The sequence below is a fragment of the Tiliqua scincoides genome, chromosome 9 (genome assembly GCF_035046505.1).
Source record: "Tiliqua scincoides isolate rTilSci1 chromosome 9, rTilSci1.hap2, whole genome shotgun sequence".
In the NCBI taxonomy this organism is placed as follows: Eukaryota; Metazoa; Chordata; class Lepidosauria; order Squamata; family Scincidae; genus Tiliqua; species Tiliqua scincoides.
In genome coordinates, this window is record NC_089829.1 from 21,317,990 (window position 1) to 21,338,021 (window position 20,032).

The 20,032-nt window shown below is 45.6% G+C and overlaps 1 protein-coding gene across 1 annotated transcript in view; it reads right to left on the reverse strand.

Annotated features, from left to right (window-relative positions):
• Positions 1–8,620: 8,620 nt before the first annotated feature.
• CPNE2 (copine 2) overlaps positions 8,621–20,032 on the reverse strand; it is a 116,262-nt gene continuing 104,850 nt past the window's right edge. The window contains exons 13-16 of the mRNA XM_066636813.1: positions 17,098–17,149; positions 14,193–14,326; positions 10,472–10,708; positions 8,621–9,174 (exon numbers count right to left, since the gene is read on the reverse strand). Coding sequence (XP_066492910.1) covers positions 9,067–9,174; positions 10,472–10,708; positions 14,193–14,326; positions 17,098–17,149 — 531 coding nt within the window. The 3' untranslated portion in view covers positions 8,621–9,066. The remainder of the gene's footprint in view (positions 9,175–10,471; positions 10,709–14,192; positions 14,327–17,097; positions 17,150–20,032) is intronic.

A 20,032-nucleotide genomic window follows, 5' to 3' on the forward strand; every position in this document is an offset into this window, starting at 1 on the left:
TTCTTGATGTTTGAGGAGCTGAACATATAAAGAGCCCTGCTGGACCAGGCCCAAAGTTCAGTCTTGTTCAGCATCCTGCTTCTCATAGTGGCCCAACAGCTATTGCCCAGAAGCTCATGAGCACATGCTCCTTCCAGGATGTGGTTGTGGCCACTGGCATAGAGGGCTTTAGAAGGGATTAGACCAGTGGTTCCCAACCTTTAGGAGATCAGGGACCACAAAGGCAAAATTTGGAGACGGCGGGGACCACATGCAACCCCCCCACCCTCGCACACAAAAAATACAATTAAATTTGTAATACATAAGAAGATTATTTAATAATTAATGTGATTGTTGTGCTTGCATTTGCTTCACTAGCTGTGAAAGTCTTGGGTTTACATGGAATACATGGAACACAAAATAATTTTCCCCCAACTCAGAGGTTTTCACACCCACCCAAATCACTCCAGTCTCTTTTCCCCCACACCAGACCACATTGGGCAGGAGGTCTGGTCTAGAGGGTTGAACCTCCATTTGCCTAAAGATAACATCCAAAGGTCGTCAGTTCAAGGCCACCGGCACCGTGGGACCTTGAAGCGGCTGACAAACTGAGCCGAGCTATTCCATCTGCTCTGAGTGTGGGAGGATGGAGGCCAGATTGTGCGACCAGATCAAGAAAGAAACACCTGAACGTTGTGGTTTCTTAAAAGATAGAAACCTTCTTTCAAATTGTAAAAATCCCTACGGGGATTTAATTTGCCTGCCCATGTAAACCGCCTTGAATAAAGTCTAAGGAGAAATCTGAGGACCAAGAAAGGCGGTATAGAAATATCTTTATTATTACACACAGCCCTTGCCTCTTTTAAGTGTGGAAAAACACCTCAGAAAGGGAGAGGGTAAGCACAAGGGGATTATAGGCAAGTCATGCAAGGTAGTTAAATGAGCCAACAGAAAGCACACACATCCCTCCACAGTTCCTTTTCTTACACAGCCCTGGCCCTGCTCCCCCCCCCCCGTTTGTGAGTCCAGAGTCCTTAGGAAAGTGTTCAACACAATTTAGGCAGGTCAGTCCTGAAAGAGAAGCACCAGTTCAGAGCAACATCTCAGAATGGCTGCTGCATGTCTCAGGAAGAAAAGTCCTTTTGGTGTGCACTGCAAGGTCTTGGGGGGGGGAGTCTCTCTTCAGTTCCTGTTCTAACTGGTGTCATGCTCTAGCTGTGGGCTACTTTGGTTGGAGCTAAGAGAATGTGAGCACAAAGCAACAGCTGCCTACTCTGCCATTAGTGTGTGGAACTCCTTGCCCCAAGATATGATGATGGTGTCTGCACTAGATGCCTTTAAAAGGGGATTGGAGAAATTTCTGGAGAAGTCCATCACAGCCGCAGTGTGACTAACAGCCCCATTCTAGGCATGTCTACTCAGAAGTAAGTCCCATTATAGTCAATGGGGCTTACTCCAAGGTAAGCATGCATAGGATTGCAATCTGAGGAGATAGGGGAACTGGCCAAGTGTGGGGTGGGGGAGGGCTCCCCATGGACAAAGCTACTGCTGCTCTCTGAGGAGGAAAAGTCAGGGGTTACACCTGCTGTACTTGGCTATGGTGGTGCCTGTTCTGCAACTTCTGGAACTGCTTCTCCCCAGGTGGGCAGCTCGCAGTAAGACAGCAGAGATGCTGCCTGTTTCCCTCTCCAAAAGGGGTGCAAAAACCTGGTTGCCTGGATCCCTTGCGCCACCCCTGGGCATTAGAAGAGCACATCCAGGAGGCCCAATCCTGCCAACTGGGGAGGGGGTACCAGGGCTGGGGGTTGAGCATGCTGTTTCTCCCCTCTCCTGCTGCCACATTGCCTCCAACTCCCTTCCTCTGTGTTCCCTGGTCAGCTGGAGTCTGCACTCTCAGGGAAATCACATCCAGAGAAACTCACTCCCAGGGAAACCCCCCCCCCAACCAGCCCGCGATGCCTTTGGGAGCCTGCTCCTTCCCCTTTGCAGGCCCCTCTCCGCCTCCCCCCCCAGGTCCCTCCTCCCCTTCCGGTCCCCTCTTCCTCCAGACCCCCTCCTCCTCAGGCCCCCCCACCTGCCCGCCAGCCCTCCCACAAAAGGGACTTCCCAGGCTGGCTGGAGTCCTGATCTGACTCCTGAGAAACCAGACTGCCAGGGCTCACCTGAAGGCACAGCGTCAAGGAATGGAGGCAGTGGGCGGCAGGGCACCTCTCCTCTGCATGCAGCTGAGCCATGAAGCTGCACAAACGCATGCGCACCTTACAAGGCACCTGTGCTTCACTTTTTTGCTTGTCTGGGCACTCACAGACAAGGGAGGGGAGGTGGAGGGGGGAGACAGGAGACAGAGAGGCTAGGCTCTGATTGGCTGCTGGCACTGCAGAGGCTTTTTTGCTTCCTGGAAGGGCATTTTTTTTTTCTTCTTTCACCAGAGTCATCATGAACCACCTTGGGGGAGGGGGGCGCTGCAGACCACCAGTGGTCCACGGACCACAGGTTGGGAACCCTAGGATTAGACAAACTCATGGAGGACAAGTCTATCAATGGTCACTAGTTCTGATGACAAGACAGAACCTCCAGATTCAGAAGTAGTCTACCTCTGAACACAGTTACACTGAGAAGCAACAGTAGGAGAGAGGTATACCCTTACCTCCTGCTTGGGGACTTCCCAGAGCCTTCTAGTTGGCCACTGGGAACTAGGATATTGGACTTTGGGCTATTGTAATTGTGGTTGTTTGGTGAGATGGCAACAGAATAAGTAATTTTGAAAGATAGCAGAGAAAGAGGAAGCTCAACAAGGCAGGGGGCAGAGGGAGTGCTGCAGCAGAGGAGAGTAGATGGGTGGGAGATGGAAAGAGCCCACTGAAAATTGAGGGGGCTTTGTGCAATTTTGTTCATCCAAATCCCCTGGCTACTGTTTCAACAATGTGGGGCTGAACTTCAAAATAAAGCAGTAGTAGCAGCATTGCCAGCTCCCAGTTGAGTCTGGGTTGCAGCCCCCTTCTAGATCCTAACTGAAGATGAATTGCTCTCCAGCGGCAATGTGCTCAGTGTGAATGGAAAATGCACTGTAGATTGTTCTCCTTTCCCATCATCAGCAAAGTTCAGGGGTTCCATGACAAAAACGCAGGGGGTCTTCAGTGGAATATTGATGCCAAAAGGTTCCTTGAGAGGAGCGAGCTACCATAAGCCAAATGTGTTGTCCGTGCCTCTCAAGCAGCTGAATGGGGGGGGGCACCCATCACCTGAGCTTAATCTATTGGGAGGAATTGGTCAATGAGGTCAAAGTAGTAGGAATTTGAGGGGAAAGTGATTGTGAACTGCTTGAATACAATTGAAACCTGTACCTTTGGATTTCAGAAAGGCTGATTTAATAAGCCTGGAAAAATGATGGGTAGGATTCCCTGTGTAGATGAATGGGGAAAGGGCCCCGAGCTGGATAGGAGCTCCTAACAAAACAGCTGCTGCAGGCATAGTTAAAAACAACTTCTATGAGAAAGGAGACACCTCAAAAAGTTAGTGTAGCTGCACAATCAACTTAGTGGCAAGTTGAAGATTTAGAAAGACATGTATAGAAAATGTAAGATGCAACTGATCACTAGGGAGTACAGACAGGAAGCCTAGACATGTAGAGTGAAGGTCAGGGATGCTAAAGCTCAGTATAAGCTGACCAGGGCTGTCAAGAACAACAGAAAGGGCTCTTTTAGGGATAAACAGAGGAAGAGGAAGAAAAATGAGAAGATGGGATTGCTACTCAGGTGCCATCACCATCCTGGAAGGGAGGCAGGCGTCACTAAGCTGGAAGTGGGCTAATGTAGTACCAACCTTTAAAAAGGGAGACAAAGAAGACGCGGTAAATTAAAGACTCATCAGCCTGACTTCAGTACTGGGGAAGATATTGGAATGAATTATAAACATACAGTCTGCCTACATCTGGATAACTCACAGGCCAATCCTATGCATGTCTACTCAGAAGCAAGTTCAGTTGAGTTCAATGGGGCTTACTCCCAGGAAAGTGTGCAACCTCAGTGATTAATAGAAGCCAACTTGGATTTTCAGAAATAAATCTTGGCAGACAAATCTCATCTACTTCGTTGATCAGTACGTAATTTAGCGCAGCTTAAGAAAAGTATTTGATAAGGTTCCTTATAATATCTTAACATGTTTGTAAAATATGGGCTAGATGATAAATTGTTAGGTGGATTTGTAACTGGTTGGCCAACAATGCACAAAGGGCTTTGCATCTACCTGGAGGACAGTGTCCAGTGGAGTGCACCAGGGGCCTGTGTCTTGGGCCTGGTTCTCTTCAACATCTTCATCAATGAATTGGCTGAAGGGCACATCATCAAATTTGTGGATGACACCAAGCTCGGCGAAGTACCAAACATAATCAAACTGCAGTTCCTAAGCTGTGTGTCACAATGTTTGGTGAGTTGTGAAACTGACAGCTAACAAGGAAAATGTATTGAGCCCTATGGTATTTGAAACAGAGTCTCATGTGCCTGTTTCCTCACGTCCACTTTGAAGGGCAGGCCGAGAGGAGTGCAACACCACCAAAATGGTCCTTATTCTACAGGCCCCAAAAAACTCTGGAGAAGGAAGTCCTCCTCTCCTTCAAGCTGACAAATGTACTGAGCTTCTGTAGAAAGGTGTTAAACAGTGAGTTGGGGCCATAAAACAGGAAATGAGAGGGGAGTTAAGTGGTTTATTGCCCCACTCAAGAATGCCATCTCCTTGAACAGCTTTAGCAAGCTGGTAGCATTTCTTGAGAATTCCCAGCCTAATATAGTACAGGAACCACCAATTCTGCATGCCTTGGCTTCCTTATGAGCTGCCTTCTCTGGCATCAGAACATTGGTCCTTTCATCCCTGTTGTAATATCTTTTTGGCAGCTGCTTCCAGGGTACATCCACTAAAATTGACTGGTGGGAGGGTTGGAAGATTATGAAAGCAAGTAGTTACCTAGCGTGTGATTCATCTGTGGCATTCCTTGCAGCATGATGTGGTCACAGTGGTGGCACCTGAAGGTCTAGATGCCTTTCAGTGTGCTTAAAAGTGTGAGAACCACTGCAGTACAGGAAGCTGGACTATGGGGGCTTGATGCAGCCGGGCTTTTCCTGTGAGCGAGTTCAACTATAAATGCTATAACCAAAATCGGCCAGAGGACCTTCTGTCCTGCCAAACATTGAGCTATGACTACTCTCTAAGCTTGGGCAGGTCCTTCTTATGAGCCAAGTGGGTGAAGCTGCAGGCATGGGAAGGTTGTATGTGCTCATTGAAATGATACCCTCATGTTGCATTGATTCTCTTGGGCTGGAGTAGCCATGGAGTGCAGGGCAATAATTCTGCATAGTTACCTTCTACAATCCGGCTGCTATCTTGCATGCAGTTTTGTTGCATTTAAGTCCTAGTGGAGTCAGTGGGATTGTAGCCATTACCTCTTGGGTTGCTAATAGCAAGCTCTGTTGCCTGGCCTCACCAGTTTTCTAGAGAGTGAGAAATGAGAGGTACAACCCCTATGCATAGTTTTCTTCTGAGCTTATGTCTGGGTTACATGAAGCCCCAATAGGTCTAAGATGCTTTTGCAACTACTTGGGTTGCTCAAGTTTCCTGGCAGGCCTTTCTGTTCCATTACCTTTGACAGGTAGAGGTGCGGCTTTGGCCTTGCATGGAGATGACGTAATGGAGAAAGCTTCACCTGCAGGCCAAGCCGCTTTTAAACCAGTGTTTCTCATACTATGGGTCAGGACCCACTAGGTGGGTCGCAAGCCAATTTCAGGTGCCCCCCCCCCATTCATTTCAATATTTTATTTTTAATATATTAGACTTAATGCTACCATGGCATGTGACTGCATTTAGGGAAAAGTTACAGATCTGCACTTTTAACAGGCTATCATGCATATGTGTTTAACAATGATTGTCAATGAGGCTTACTCCCAGGTAAGTGTGGATATGATTGCAGCCTTTGGGATATTTGGGGAATTTTTTTAAACAGATCTGCAACTCCTTGGGAGGGCTAGTCTTTAACCATTAAGCAGGTACAGACACCTGACGCAATATTCTCAGATGTTAGCTCTCATTCCAGGTGTTAAAGAAAACCTTTGTCCCATAGGACAAGCAGCAGCTTAGGAAGAGATCAGATTGCAAATATAGCAAGATGGAGTGATTTAACAAAAGCAGTTTTGCAGCAGCAAGGCTAAAGCAAAGAAGATAATTTTAAATCATTTCTTCCATTTGATTCGTAAGCAAGAGCCTGTACTAAGTGGTGGCCAGACCCATAAGAACAGTGATAGAATGTTGCTTCATACTGACAAGCACCAGCCCTTGTGACTCAATGCTCTGTTTACATTTCCACTTTTTTTAGCCACAGGTAGGTGCAGGGAGATTGGAATCCATGCCTAGGCAGAGTTTCTTTTTCAGTGTTCCTTTACTGTGACTTTCCGGCCCCACCAAACAGTTTCAAGGCCGATCTGTGTTCTGACAGCCCTTTTCAATCAGTGCTACGTATGTCTACCATGCAGTAATACCATAGTATGATATTGTATTTGATCCCCCTGCCCTGGTGACCACATGGCACTGGCCTGACCCTGCTGGAAGTGGGGTGACTGGAATTGCCTGACCCTTCAGCAGAGGCAGCCCAGAAAGGGTTGGAAAGCTCTGATCTGTGCAATGGAAGCATCCTCTTTCTTTGAACAGTAGGCTGAGTCATAGTTGCAATTACTATACAGATTGAGCAAAGGGTAAAGAGCAGCTAGATATTATGCATCAGACGTCATTCAAGAGGGGTCAGGAGATGGCAACTGTGCTGACTGACGTGTCAAGCCCTCATAAGTACAAGAACAATTGCACTGGGTGATATTTGCCAAAGGCATTTTCCCCAGAATTCTGTCTTTACACAGGAAAAACAGACTTCCATAAGCTCATAGAATTCAGATGTGTGCAGCTGTGTTTTTTAAACCTGATTATTTAAAGAGAGACTTCCTGTAGCTAAAATTTTGGGGAAAGGAAGAAAAAAAATTAAATTCATAAGCCTGCTGGTCAGGATGCTGTCCACAGCCTGTTTTCCATCAGCTTGCCATTTATTAGCCATGAAAAATGGTGCAGGGGTCCAATGGGTCGACTTTCATGCTATAGTTCTATCCTGTGTTGATATGTGGGTTCTTGGTCACATTTGCCCTTGATAAAAGCACAGGATTTAGGCTGCAATCCTAACCACACTTTCCTGAGAGTAAGCCCCACTGAACAAAATAGGACTTACTTCTGAGTAGACCAGGTTAGGATTGTGCCCTAAGTCATGGATCACCTGCTGTTTTGTCCAAATTAAAAGGCATCTCTGCCACCTTAGACCAGGGGTCTCCAAACCCTGGCCCGGGGGCCAGATGTGGCCCACAGCGAGCCTTTATCTGGCCTGCGGCCAGCCTCTTGTCCCCTGAAAATCTCTGACCCACTTGGCCAAACATGACTGGAACTATGCTTTGGTTGTGTCTGGAGGGTGTTCAAGGGCCAGAGAGGTTGAATGAATGATCCCATTCATTCATTTATTCACTCATCTAAGTTCCATCTCTAATTTATTTAAATAAATTTTATATTTAAATTTTTTTTTCTGGCCCTCAACACCATGCCAGATATTTGATGCGGACCTCTGGCAAAAAGTTTGGAGACCCCTGCCTTAGACCAATGAATCCAAGAGATGACTTACCTCTAGGTGTGCAGCAGAAGGGGAGCAGAGCAGGAGGCATCTTATTCAGCAAACATAAGCAGGTGTTGCCTCTTTCCAAAGAGGACCTTAGCTGAGAAGCATTAGGCTCAACAAGAGTCCAACTGAGAAGTTTGCCTAGGATCATCTGTTTATCTAATAGCCTAATCCTATCCCAGGCTGGCATGCAGGGGGCAAGGACTGGACAAGACCAGTCAGAAAAGGTAAGAAAACCTTTGTGTCAGTCTCTGGGCAGCCCCCTATGGAACTTGTCAGATTCACACCATTTTTGTCAGATTCTTTTGCTGGCATAGATCTGAATTGCCACAGGGGCATGTCAGACTCAAGGAAGGGGCTCAGGTTATGGTGGCAACTGCTGCCAAAACTCGATCCCAGCCTGACCTCCACCCTATATGCCTCCACTGCCAGCCTTGGGCCTTGCACCAGCAGCAATGCTCCACAGCCTGGCGGACAGGCTGTTGCACTACTCTACTGTGCAGATAGAATTGGGTCTTAAGCCATCTTTCCAAAGGGCAGCAGGAGCTCATGTTACATTACAGCTATAATCCTATGCAAATTACCTGCACATAAATCATAATGGAAGACAGACTTACTTCTGACTAAACATGCATAGTGCTCCAATGTACTTTTTAGGGATAATCCCACTTATATTGTTGTTTTAAAATTATTGTAACTCCATGAGTTAGGGATCAAACGAGCTATAAAAGTAAGAAAAAAAGTGGCAGGAGAAACACACACTCCAATGACGAAATTTAAATGGGGTTTCTGTTTCTTTGGGCGTTTGGGATGGCAGGGTTAGTGTCTGTGTGTCATAACAAGCTCATGTGCTTCAAAACTTGTCACCGCTTAGCTCCACTTCCTGAACCTTGACCAGATGTCAGCAGAGTGCAGTACAGAACATGCCAGAAAGTGGTCAAGAGTCCAAGTTTCTTTGTTTATTAACCTGAGTATAACAAATATAACAAACACAGTATAAAAATGAACAGAGCATGAGAGGTCACAACACATTCATGAACTGTACACATTTCTTTGGGTAATGAAATAGAGCGTCACGGCTTGGAAAAAGCACGTTTCATTTGTAGAAATTTGTTCTGCAAAAAAAAAAAATCATATGAAGTACATTCAAATACTTAAAGTTGATGGGGGGGGGGAAGAAGAGGGAAATGTCCTGCATGGACAACATTTTTCTTCACCCAGGAATCTCCAGATGCTTCTTGTGTCGCATGTTTCACTTGGAGAGGAGAGGCAGGTTTTGTTTTTAAATTAAGTCAGTTGATTAAAAAGTACAAATTGATTGAAACCACGCAAGACATGCAACCCTCCGTCATCGACGGGTTTGGGGGACATGCAGGCAACGAACAATTCATTTGGCCCTATGCAGGCTCTGAATTGATGGGGGGCAAGCTTTGATGCTTGAAGTACTGGACGACTTGCTGGGGAAGTTCTGCCAGGACAGCTTTGGCCAATGTCTCTTTAGGTGCCTGAAACAAAACAGCAAACTTGTCAAGGAGTGTTGGCACACACCTTCATGATCATCAATGGACAACTGCTCCATCAAGTGGCAAACAGGTAGAGTCAATTCTCCGTTTCCCCACACTCAGGTCCCATGGATTTGCTTATCCACAGGAACAAGAATGCAACTTGCATTGCACCATCTGTTCTTGGCTATCCATTGCATCTGTGGTCATCCTGAAGATATCTAAGGCCATACTGAAGCTATTTGCTGCATCTGTAGTGGTCAGTATGAAGCAATTCTGAAGCTATTCTGCTTCAGTGAAGTGTTGCCAGTGAAGTACAGGTAGCGCCCCAGAATGCCTTGCAGCAGCTGATTAGCACTCCATAATTCTTTGCAGAGTGACAGTTTGCTGCTAAATTGGAAGTGTAAGAGGGCTTGCTCAAATGCAGGACACATCTGTCAAAGGTGCAATTGTATAGACAAATTTTATATACAGGTGGGCTTGCTTTAGCCGTGAGGTTGGCACCCGCGGATTTCATCATCTCCGGGTTCCGAACCTGTGGGGGGAGGGGCACGTGGACCCCCTGGAATGCAACTGTACTCTGATTGGGTCCAAAAAGTATTCTGAGCGCTGGGGAGGCTGTGTTCAACCTCCCCGATCCTCAGAATGCCTGCTTGGAGGGGGGGGGAACCAGTTTCCTCCAAGAAATGTGCATTTCCCCCACACTCTAATGCATTCTTAGAACACCCTCTGGACACAACCAAAGCACAGCTCCAGATGCTTTCGGAGGGTCCAGGTGGGGCCGTAATTGGCAAATTTAATTATCTGTGGATTTTGGTAGCCATGAAAGTTCCGGGAACAGAACCCTTGCAGATAGAAAGGGCCGCCTGTACTATATTTTATATCCTATACTGCATAGAGGGTCTGTGGGAAGCGAACCCCTTTAAACCCATAGTTGATTTGATAACCACAGTTTCCGAATCCGCTTGGTTTTTCAGGAACCTAATCCTGGTGGATCAGGAGAATTGACTATGTGATTGTGCCATCATAACCATGGCTGAACTTTCAGACATCTTCACTCCCAATACTTTATCAGAAGAAAACCGAGACAATGCATATCAAATGTTTCTTTGCATTTTACACTAGGAAATAGAAGGAAAGCAGCATTTGGTAACTTAGTTTCACATATTTTGAGTATATCATAAAACAGGCCTGAATGTTCACAGATAAGTAATCCTGTAAAACTCAGTACCACTAGACCAGTAATTAGTGTCTCTCCCTCCCTGTTGACATTGCCAAGGAAGTGGAGCTCTGTACTCACACTGCGGAATTCACGGAATGGCACAAATTGGACAATGTCGCGCACAGCCTCTTCTCCAGTGTACGACCGGAGCACGCGGTTATCTCCGTCTAGGAACTCCATGGCGGCAAAGTCAGCATTCCCCACCCCTACGATGATGATGGACATGGGCAGCTTGGAGGCCTGCACCACAGCGTGTCTCGTCTCGTCCATGTCACTGATAACGCCGTCTGTGATGATCAAGAGTATGAAGTATTGCTGAGGAGACAGGAAAACCAAAGTATAGGATATAAAATATAGTACAGGTGACCCTTGTTATCAGCAGAGGTTCCGTTCCTGGAACTCCAGCGGATACCAAAATCCATGGATGATTAAATCCACGGATTGGGGCCCCACCTCAATCCTCCAAACATGTCCGGAGCTGTAGTCTGGCCATGCCAGAGGATGCGGATGCGTACAAGAACTTCCCACTTCAGAGGAGTCCTCCCTCTTCATTTCAGCATGAAACACTATTGAAGTTTTCATTAAGGGGAGAGGTTCCACTTGATGTCTCCTAATGTTGCATTGCTGGAAAATAAATTCTGCAGCTGGTGCCACCTGTTTGAAACTTTTGTTACTCTTTAAAAACCCGAAGAAATTTTAAAAAAGTCCAGTTACTGCTGCATTGCAAGGAAGACGTTCCCCCATTTAATGAAAAGAAATGAAATTGCAACAAATGAATGAATCAAGAATTTAAAAATGAAAACAAATTTTTTCCCCTCTTGTACATACTATTACCTTCTTGCCTGTTCTGCCCAGAAAGTGCAACTTCTCCCAATGCATGGATTAAAAGTCACCAATTCAAAAGATTACATTTCATTCTTCCCAAAGGGATGCATGTTGCTTCCTTGCAAAGGCCCCGTAAGCCAGCATGAAAAGTGAATGGCTTTGTTCTATGGAAATGCTGCCTTTGTCCCTTCCAGTTCATCATCACTAAATTGACCTCAGTTTGGAGATGGAGGGAGGACAAAATAAAAGCAGGAGATAAAGGTCCTTCAAGGATAGCCATTTCACCTCATTGCCAAGGCAGCATATTCCCAGGGAAGGTTGTTTGCATTCCCCTGTACTACTCATTGAACTGAGCCATCTCATTATGTGACCCATCATGTTAAAAAACAAAATCTAGATCTTACAATGAAGATAAGCTTAAAGTATGTGGGAAGCACCTGACTGAGCCTCTGAAACCAAGTGGTGCCTCTAGAACAGAGAAGTCATCTTTAAATTTTTTCTTTTGAGAGGAACAGAAAACACTCTCTTATTTCTAGTTTGAAACTGACCAAGTGACATCTTTAAATGAAGTACATTTTGTCCCAAACTCTTAGAGTGGCTTGCAACAGTTGATCAAGAAGGGCAAGATTAAAAAGTATATCAGAGTGCAATCTTATGCAAATCCACTCTGAAGAAAATTCCACTTATTCCCACTGCCTGAGTCTCCTGGGGTCCCTCTTCCAATGAAATGAAGGAAACAAGCACCCACTCCCCTCCCTGGGGTGGGGAGGGCATGATCTTCTCCCCTGGAACTGCAGCACCATAACTATGGCTATTTCTGCTCACATCCCCTTAAACATGGCTGACGCTTTTGCAATCCATGTTGCTATGGTGAAAGAACAGGCACATCTGAAAAATGGGGCTAGCTCATGCTGAGAGGAGGTCTGGTCTTAGGTAGGCTACCAGAATGATTCCTCTGCAAGCTCCGCAGTGGCGCCCCTCTGTGTGCTATCGCCACCCCCCCTGTGCAGAAATCCGCCCCTCCCACTCATCAGAGGCTCGTGGAGCCTTGCGCGACCTCCTCCCGCGCTGGGGAAACCTCTGTGAGGTTCCCTGGCGGTATAAACTATTAAGATTTTTGATAAATAATTCCGGTTTGCCGGAATTACAGTTTCTGCCCGCGTCGGGAGCCACAGAGAAGCTTCCGTGGGGTCCTAGCAGCCTGCGCCTGGGGCATTTGCCCTAGGGCACTCAATGGCAGGCAAGCAATTGTCTGGAGTTCTGGTCACGACATCTCAAAAAGGACATAGTGGAAATGGAAAAGGTGCAGAACAGAGCAACCAAAATGGTTTCGTGAGCTGGGCCACCTCCCTTATAAGAAAAGGTTACAGCATTTGGGGCTCTTCAGAAAGAATGCACCTAAGGGGGACATGATAGAGACATATATGCAGGAGATGGATAGAGTGGATAGAGAGGTGTTCTTTTCCCTCTCACACAACATCAGAATCAGGGGACATCCACTAAAATTGAGTGTTGGGAGAATTAGAACATACAGAGGAAAATATTTCTTTATCCTGCATGTAATTAACCCGTGGAACTCCATGCCACAGTATGTGGTGATGGCACCTGGCCTAAATGCCTTTACAAGGGGATTGGACTGATTTTTGGAGGAAAAGTCCATCCCAGGTTACAAGTCATGCAACTTCCTGGTTCTAGCAGTAGGCTACCTCTGAATGCAAGATGGAAGGGAGTGGCAACGGGATATAGGTATCTTGTTGTCTTGTGTGTTACCTGAAGCATCTGGTAGGTTGCTGTAAGATACAGGAAGCTAGGCTAGATGGGCATTTGGCCTGATCCAGAAGGACTCTTCTTATGTTCTTGTGCATGCAATATCTCCTTGAATCATGGCTCCAGAGACAGAAAATTATGAGGGACATCTTGTTTTGAAGGCTGACACAGGAAGGCAAAGTTTTAGAATAGGTTTTTGTGATCTTGGAGTGCTAGGGGAGTTGAAGGGGCCAAATGGCACACGGTTGCCACTGAGGTCAGCATCATGGTCTGCTGCCCATGTGCTCCATCCCACTGCAGCCAAGAGGAAGTATCACCCAAGTCTGGAGAGAGAACTGGTAAGTTGGAGATGGAAAAGAAATCTGAGGACACACAGCCCAATCCTAAGCATGTCTATTCAGAAGTAAGTCCCATTAGAATCAATGGGGATTACTCCCAGGAAAGTGTGGATAGGATCGGGCTGACAGTCAGGCACAAGGAAAGAGATTGTTGCCTTTGGCCACATACCAATTTCAGCCCTACTTTTGATCACTGTGTGCCACCCGACAAACTCAGCTCATTCCTACCACCATGATTCACTTCCCCCTGCCCTTACTAGGCACTGAGCAGATTCCATGCTCCCCAGCCTGCTCAAACATGCATCCAGTGAAAGTAATGCATCTAGACTGCATTGGCCTATGTGGGGATGGGGGGCGGGGGAAGAGCTGGGCTCTTCCTTCTCCTCCAGAGGTCAATTGGGATGCTCTGAGCAGCAGAGGGCTGAAAATATTCCAACCACATGGGGGGAGGAGGAGAAAGTGTCTGTTCAGGCACTTTATTCCCTCCCTCCCCAGGAGCTAACAGGGCATTTCAGGGATACTAGAAGTAGAAATTGTGGAAGACACAAGATTTTGGTGTGCCAGTATTTTGCACAAACTTACATAAGAGTGCTGACCACTCCAACATTATGTTGCTCCTGAGCATGCTCAGTCTGCATCAGGCTTTTGGTGTGTGTGTGTGTAAAAGATGTTTACACTTTTTAAACTTCTGTACCTAAAATGATTGACAGGAGGGAGGGCTCATCGACTCCCTTTCCTCCCTGAATTCACAAAGGAAGAAGTGAGCAGAGTGAAAGACGAATTATGGAGAGGAGCCTTAAAGCTGAAATACAAAGACAAAGGTTATTACGGAGGGGAGGGGAGGGGGAAGAGAATGCACATTCACTTACCGTTGCAGTGTCTTGCTGGGTTGCCTGGGCTGCAAACCGAGCCACATGGTTAATAATGGGGGAAAAATTGGTTGGTCCGTAGAAGCGTATGTGAGGCAGGCAGGATGAGTAGGCTTGGACGATGCCTTCAACACCTTTGGAGTTGCAAGACAGGGAACAGAGTAAACCTCACTGGTGCTCAAGAGGGCAAGAAGAAAGGTGAGCCCCACTTGCTATTCCAAGGAAACCCATTTTAGTTGAACCAAAACAATGGTTTCTCTTCCTGAAATGCTTCTCCAAAAATATCTTCATTTGATTTTATACAGCCCCTCTCAGCCTTGCTTCCCATCCTCCCTCCAGGTATTGTTTCTTCTACGGTTGAAACAAAGGCCCAAACTAAGCCATTTCTGCCCAATGTTGCATATATGCAACAGGGACCAAATGTGTACACCTGTGGGCTGGGCAAAAATGGGTTAAACATCATCATTTGGGTTGGCCTCTCCCTCTATCTCACTCTCCCCCCCCCACTTCAACATGATGACTAAAATTGGTCACTATAGACAAAAAATACTTGTTATTATGTGTGCATGCATATGTAAGAGAGATTCATTTATACTAAGCTGAGCAACACATTTTATTCATCAAAAATCTTAATAGTTACAAAATTGTACAAATTTGGAGTAACTTTGGACTGGACTCTCTTATAAGTCATACCTCGAGAACATGTCTGCAAATATCAATACCAGGAACAACATACTCCAGAAATTAATAGGAACAAGATGGGGAGCTTCAGCCACTGCGCTCAGAACATCAGCATTAGGATTGATCTACTCTGCAGCAGAATACTGTGCTCCAGTATGACTCAACAGCTGTCATACTAGCAAGATTGATGCCTGATTAAATGAAACCATGAGGATCATGGTTACATGGTTACAAAATTGTACAATTTTGTACAAAATGTTTTAAAATTGTACAATTTTGTAGAAGAACAACTGTCGAAGAGGCCTTTCCCTTCCTGATATGATGCCTGTTCTGACACTAAAACACAGGAAGAAGTGTTTTTTTTCTCTTCAAAACCAGTACTTTATGCAAAGGCAAAGATATGAAGATTCAACCTATTGATTCACCAATGTAAATTCATCCACATAATCACTCTAGTTTTTTCTTTTTTCCAAATGAGTTTAACAGCGAAGTCTAATGCATGTCTACTCAGAAGTCAGTCCCATTGTGGTCAGCAGGGCTTACTCCCAGGAATGCGCATATAGGATTGGAACTTAACATCCCTATATGCCTCTTAATGCAAATTACCCAACCCAAGACAACCATATTATTCCTAGAGCCAAGTTATTTCTTTTAAAACAACTGTCTTATAACTAATTAGTGGCTTATAAGTATATCTGGATTTTGCAAGGGCTTCCTGCCACTGGTGTACTTGGGAGGGGGGTCAAGGGGGTCAAATGCCCTGAGCAGCATGCCTGCAGGGGGTAGCACCTTCCTTGCCTCCCCCCCCCATTGCTGCCTTCCTTGCCCCCTATCTGGAGGCCTCTGGAAAACTACTTCCAGTTTTCAGATGAAAACCAGAAGAGACATTTTAAAGCCCTTGAAAAGCCTTCTGAGGGCTGGGAAGGCTTCTGAAAACCAGCATCCGAAAACCAGAAGTGATGTTTTAAAGTCTTCCAGAGGTCTGAGGGCTGGAGGAAGATGCACTCAGCACTCAGAGGGCCCCTGACGAGATGGTGGAGGTAGTGGCGTTCTCCTCTGGAGGGGCAGCATTCTGCAGTCTGGGCAGCATAGGGGTCAGGATTGCCAGTGCTTCCTAGTTAGCTTGGTCAGGAAGTATGTGGCCTTTCTTGGATTCCTGAAATCTGTACTTCACACCCTGTTAATTTGGACTATTCTTCTAAGCATCATACAACCAATGTAAATATATACACAGCTACCAACATGCAAGGCTGACCGTAGGACACTTCAGCTGATTTCACCGAATCAGGCCCCACGCTAGGGTGGCGATCACCCACTGCCACAGCTGTAACCTTGCTCTGCAGCTGATGCTGGCGCAGCTGGAGCAGCAAGCAGAACATCTCTACATCAGCCCTCCCACTCACCCCTGTATCTGACTGGTTCAATATTGGGCCCCCTGGAAGCAGCTGGCAATGTCATCATGTCATTGCCACCTACTTCCAGGTGCCGTACTTTTCATGCAGTGCCAACATGTCCTGGGCTTGCTGCCGCTGCTTGGTAAGTAGGGCGGCGCAAAAATGTTTTAAATTTGGCACCGCTGCTCCTGAGGCCGACCCTGCTCTCATGCACCCTCACATTCCCAATATGTAGACAACATACAACTGGTGCATCAGTCATAATCTGATTGCATTATTCATTCACTGTTGTTTAGAGCAGTGGTTCTCACACATTCAGCATCAGGACCCACTTTTTATAGAATGAGAATCTGTCAGGACCCACCGGAAGTGATGTCATGACCAGAGGTGACATCATGAAGCAGGAAAATTTTTAGCAATCCTAGCCTGCAATCCTACCCACATTTACCCAGGAGTAAGTACCATTGTTAAAAGAATAGACATAGTAGCTTGTTAAAAGTACAGGTCTGTAACATTTTCCCAAATGCTGTCACCTCCCATGGTAGCATCAAGTCTAATATATTAAAAATAAAATATTGAAATGGAGACCCACCTGAAATTGGCTCGTGACCCACATAGTGGGTCGCGACCCACAGTTTGGAGAAACACTGGTTTAGAGTATTTATATACGGCTTTGTAACAAAACATATTCCACAAAATGGTTTAATGTCGCAAAAGAAATGAGAAAATAGTTTCATGTTCCAGAGGGGCTCACAACCCTAACACACACAAGAGACACCAGCAAATGGCCACTGAAAAGGACACTAAGCACCTGACACTTGCACACTTACCAAAGCAGAAAGGGTTGGTGGGATTGAAGTTAATGGCAAACTCATGAGAAACCTGGAAAGGAAGACAAGAACAAAGGAGTAATTATGTTTATTCCTCTTGAAAAATGATGGTCAAATACAACTTATTCCATGGGCATTTCTTTGATGTTCCATTTGATACCTTTTGTGCCACACCAGAAGTCCAGCAGAAGCCCCACATCTCCAAGAGATGGTGCAGCATGACATCAGAGGACCTCAAGTCCTCCTGATCGCCACACATACCCAAAGGGAGCCAATATGAAGGCTCTTTTCCCATACAAATTCCCTTTCTGCTCCCAGAATTGCAACCTCAGAGTTTCCCCATCTCTTTAATAAACACAGAATTTACCCCCCCCTCCCATATTTTATGCATTTTTTTTCTAGAAAAGGGAGGTAGTGGATGGGAAGGAACCTTGAGACAGTACTAAGAAGTGGTCACAGGGACGTGGCTAGGTTGAAGAACAGCAGGTCGGAGAACAGGGTTGCCAAGTTGCAGGAGGCTTGAACTGATGGTTAAACTGCCAGTATTGCCTCAACAGTTAAGCAAGAAAATCTGCAGTTGTTTTTGGATGGGAGATAGAATGCCAGGCTGTGACAAGCTGCAGTACCTGTTGTGGCAGTATGGAGTCGCTGTTGAGCTGATTTGCCACGCAGTGTGGCACCCTGTGAGAAGGCCAGTGGCAGAGAATGACCTTGAGGACCTGTTCAGGCTTGATTTACAATTGCCTACTGACGGCACACAGCCGGAGGAGAGGATTCTGTGATTCGCAGAATATATTTGTTAAAACTCCATTGAAAAATGATGGTTTACTGCCCAGGTAAACTGCCCTGAATGCTGTCAAACAACAGAGAAAGGCAATATATGAATACTGAAATAAATGAATAATAAATAAGTTGGATGCATCCTAAGACCTGATTTTTGTAGCAATCACACAAGACTTATAGAAAATTGGGGGGGGGGGAAATCTGGTACCAGGGTGGAGTCCAATGGCAGCACTAAGATGGTCTTAGATTAGCCTTTGCCATCCAGTTTCCCCAAAACAAAAAACAGCACGCTGGAGAAGCAGGGCCTTTTAGGACAATTTGGCAGCCCCAGAGGAGGTATTTCCATTTTGAGTAGCTAGCCTTATGGGAGCCATTTGTACTCTTGTAGCCCCCCCCCCCTGCCCAATACAGGAGATTGCTTGGCTTTCTCATTATAGCACTGTTAATGTTTCCAAGAGATTTTCTGACATTTCCAATGAGACTTTTTGCGTGCACAATCTCTTATTCATATCAGTTCTTTGAAAGTATTCAGCAGCACCATAGCAACAAGCGCATCAGAAGAACAAAGCACGGTTTATATGTCTCGTATCTTTAATGATCATCCCCATATCTATTCTGGTCCCTTCTGTACAATAGCCATTGTCAGGAGTTGTTACACACTGCCCGCCCGTGGGACATGCAGATAGAAAATCATCTTCATGGATTTGGCAAAAATTAAGAACAGCAGACAAGGAAGGGGGGAAGTTCACAGACTGTTAAAAATAACAGTCATAGGCTGTTGCTTTCTGCAGGACAATGTTAACAATTCCACAACTAACAAATCCTGATCAGTTGTGTCAGTTATGTCTGAAGGCATGTTTTCAGAAATGTATCATTTAGCATGCTAGACTTCCTGCTTCCCAACTCCTCTTCCCCCTGGACTGCTACATCAATCCCCCCCCCCCCAAATAAAAAAAGGATTTTTTATTGATACATCAATGGTGACAGGCTGGTCAAAGAAAAAGCAATGAACTGTCCACTGACTGTTAATAAGAAATTGATGAACAGTGAAGCACCAGGTCACTTGTCACTTAAAAAAATAAAGTAAAATTGACTTGTTTGTTCACAGACTTCTATTTAATTAAGTTCTGCATATGCTGGTTTGTGATTGCTTTTTGTCAAGATAACAAAGTTACAGTAATTCAATTTGTACGCTTTATTATGTTTGCAGCAACTGGGAGGAGAATTCTGCCAAATATGGAACATTTTGTTCCACAGCCCAAGCAGTTGAAGAGTTCCAACATTACAATCCCATTAGTCTCCACACTTCCTGTTCTGCTCTGATCCCCACTCCTTTTTTGATTCCAGGGAGCAGGACAAGAAGGAGGAGCAACAGAGGCAGGCACCATCTGAGGCAACCGCCTCTGTTGGCCTATTTGGTGGGCCACCCTTGCTCATGCTATTAAGTATATTTATATGCCGCTTTTCAACCAAAAGTAGTTCAGAAAATAGTTTCCATCCTGTCGCCAAATGGCACACAGTCCAAAAAGAGATACCAGCAACAGCCTCTGGAAAAGTAGTCATGCTGGGGTGATGTGGGACAATTGTTCTCCCCCTGCAAATGTATTCCTAATATATGTTGTCAGTAATTATCCTGTTTTCAGGATAATTTTCATTACCATGCTGTTGTCAGCATTATTAATTATTATTATTATTATTATTATTATTATTATTATTATTATTAATGGCTGGCATAAATCCCACCAAAGATTTTGCTTTGGAGTGGCATTTTGGCCAAGCCACCCCCAATCTTCACTGGGCCCCCTTGTTCTTCTACTCATCTGATTGCTGTCCCCTGCTACATCTGTACGCCGCTCTGCATTTCCTCTGTATCCCCCATCCACCTTTCAAGCTAACTGGAAGAAGAAAGGCCAGGACAACACAGTAGAAAGATACATTGATCAGCTGCTGCTGCTGGGTGAGAAAAGCAGGAGGCAGTAGGAGCTTATCGTTCACCCTCTCCCCTACCCCCCATGTGTGGGGCTCTTGAAAGTGGGTTGGATCTTGCAGGGTTTGAGACGCATCCCAGCTCTCAACGAGTAGAAAACCACTGCTCCCTACCATTTGCCAAGGCAATATTTCTTTTATTTATCTTGTATCCTACCTATTCTCA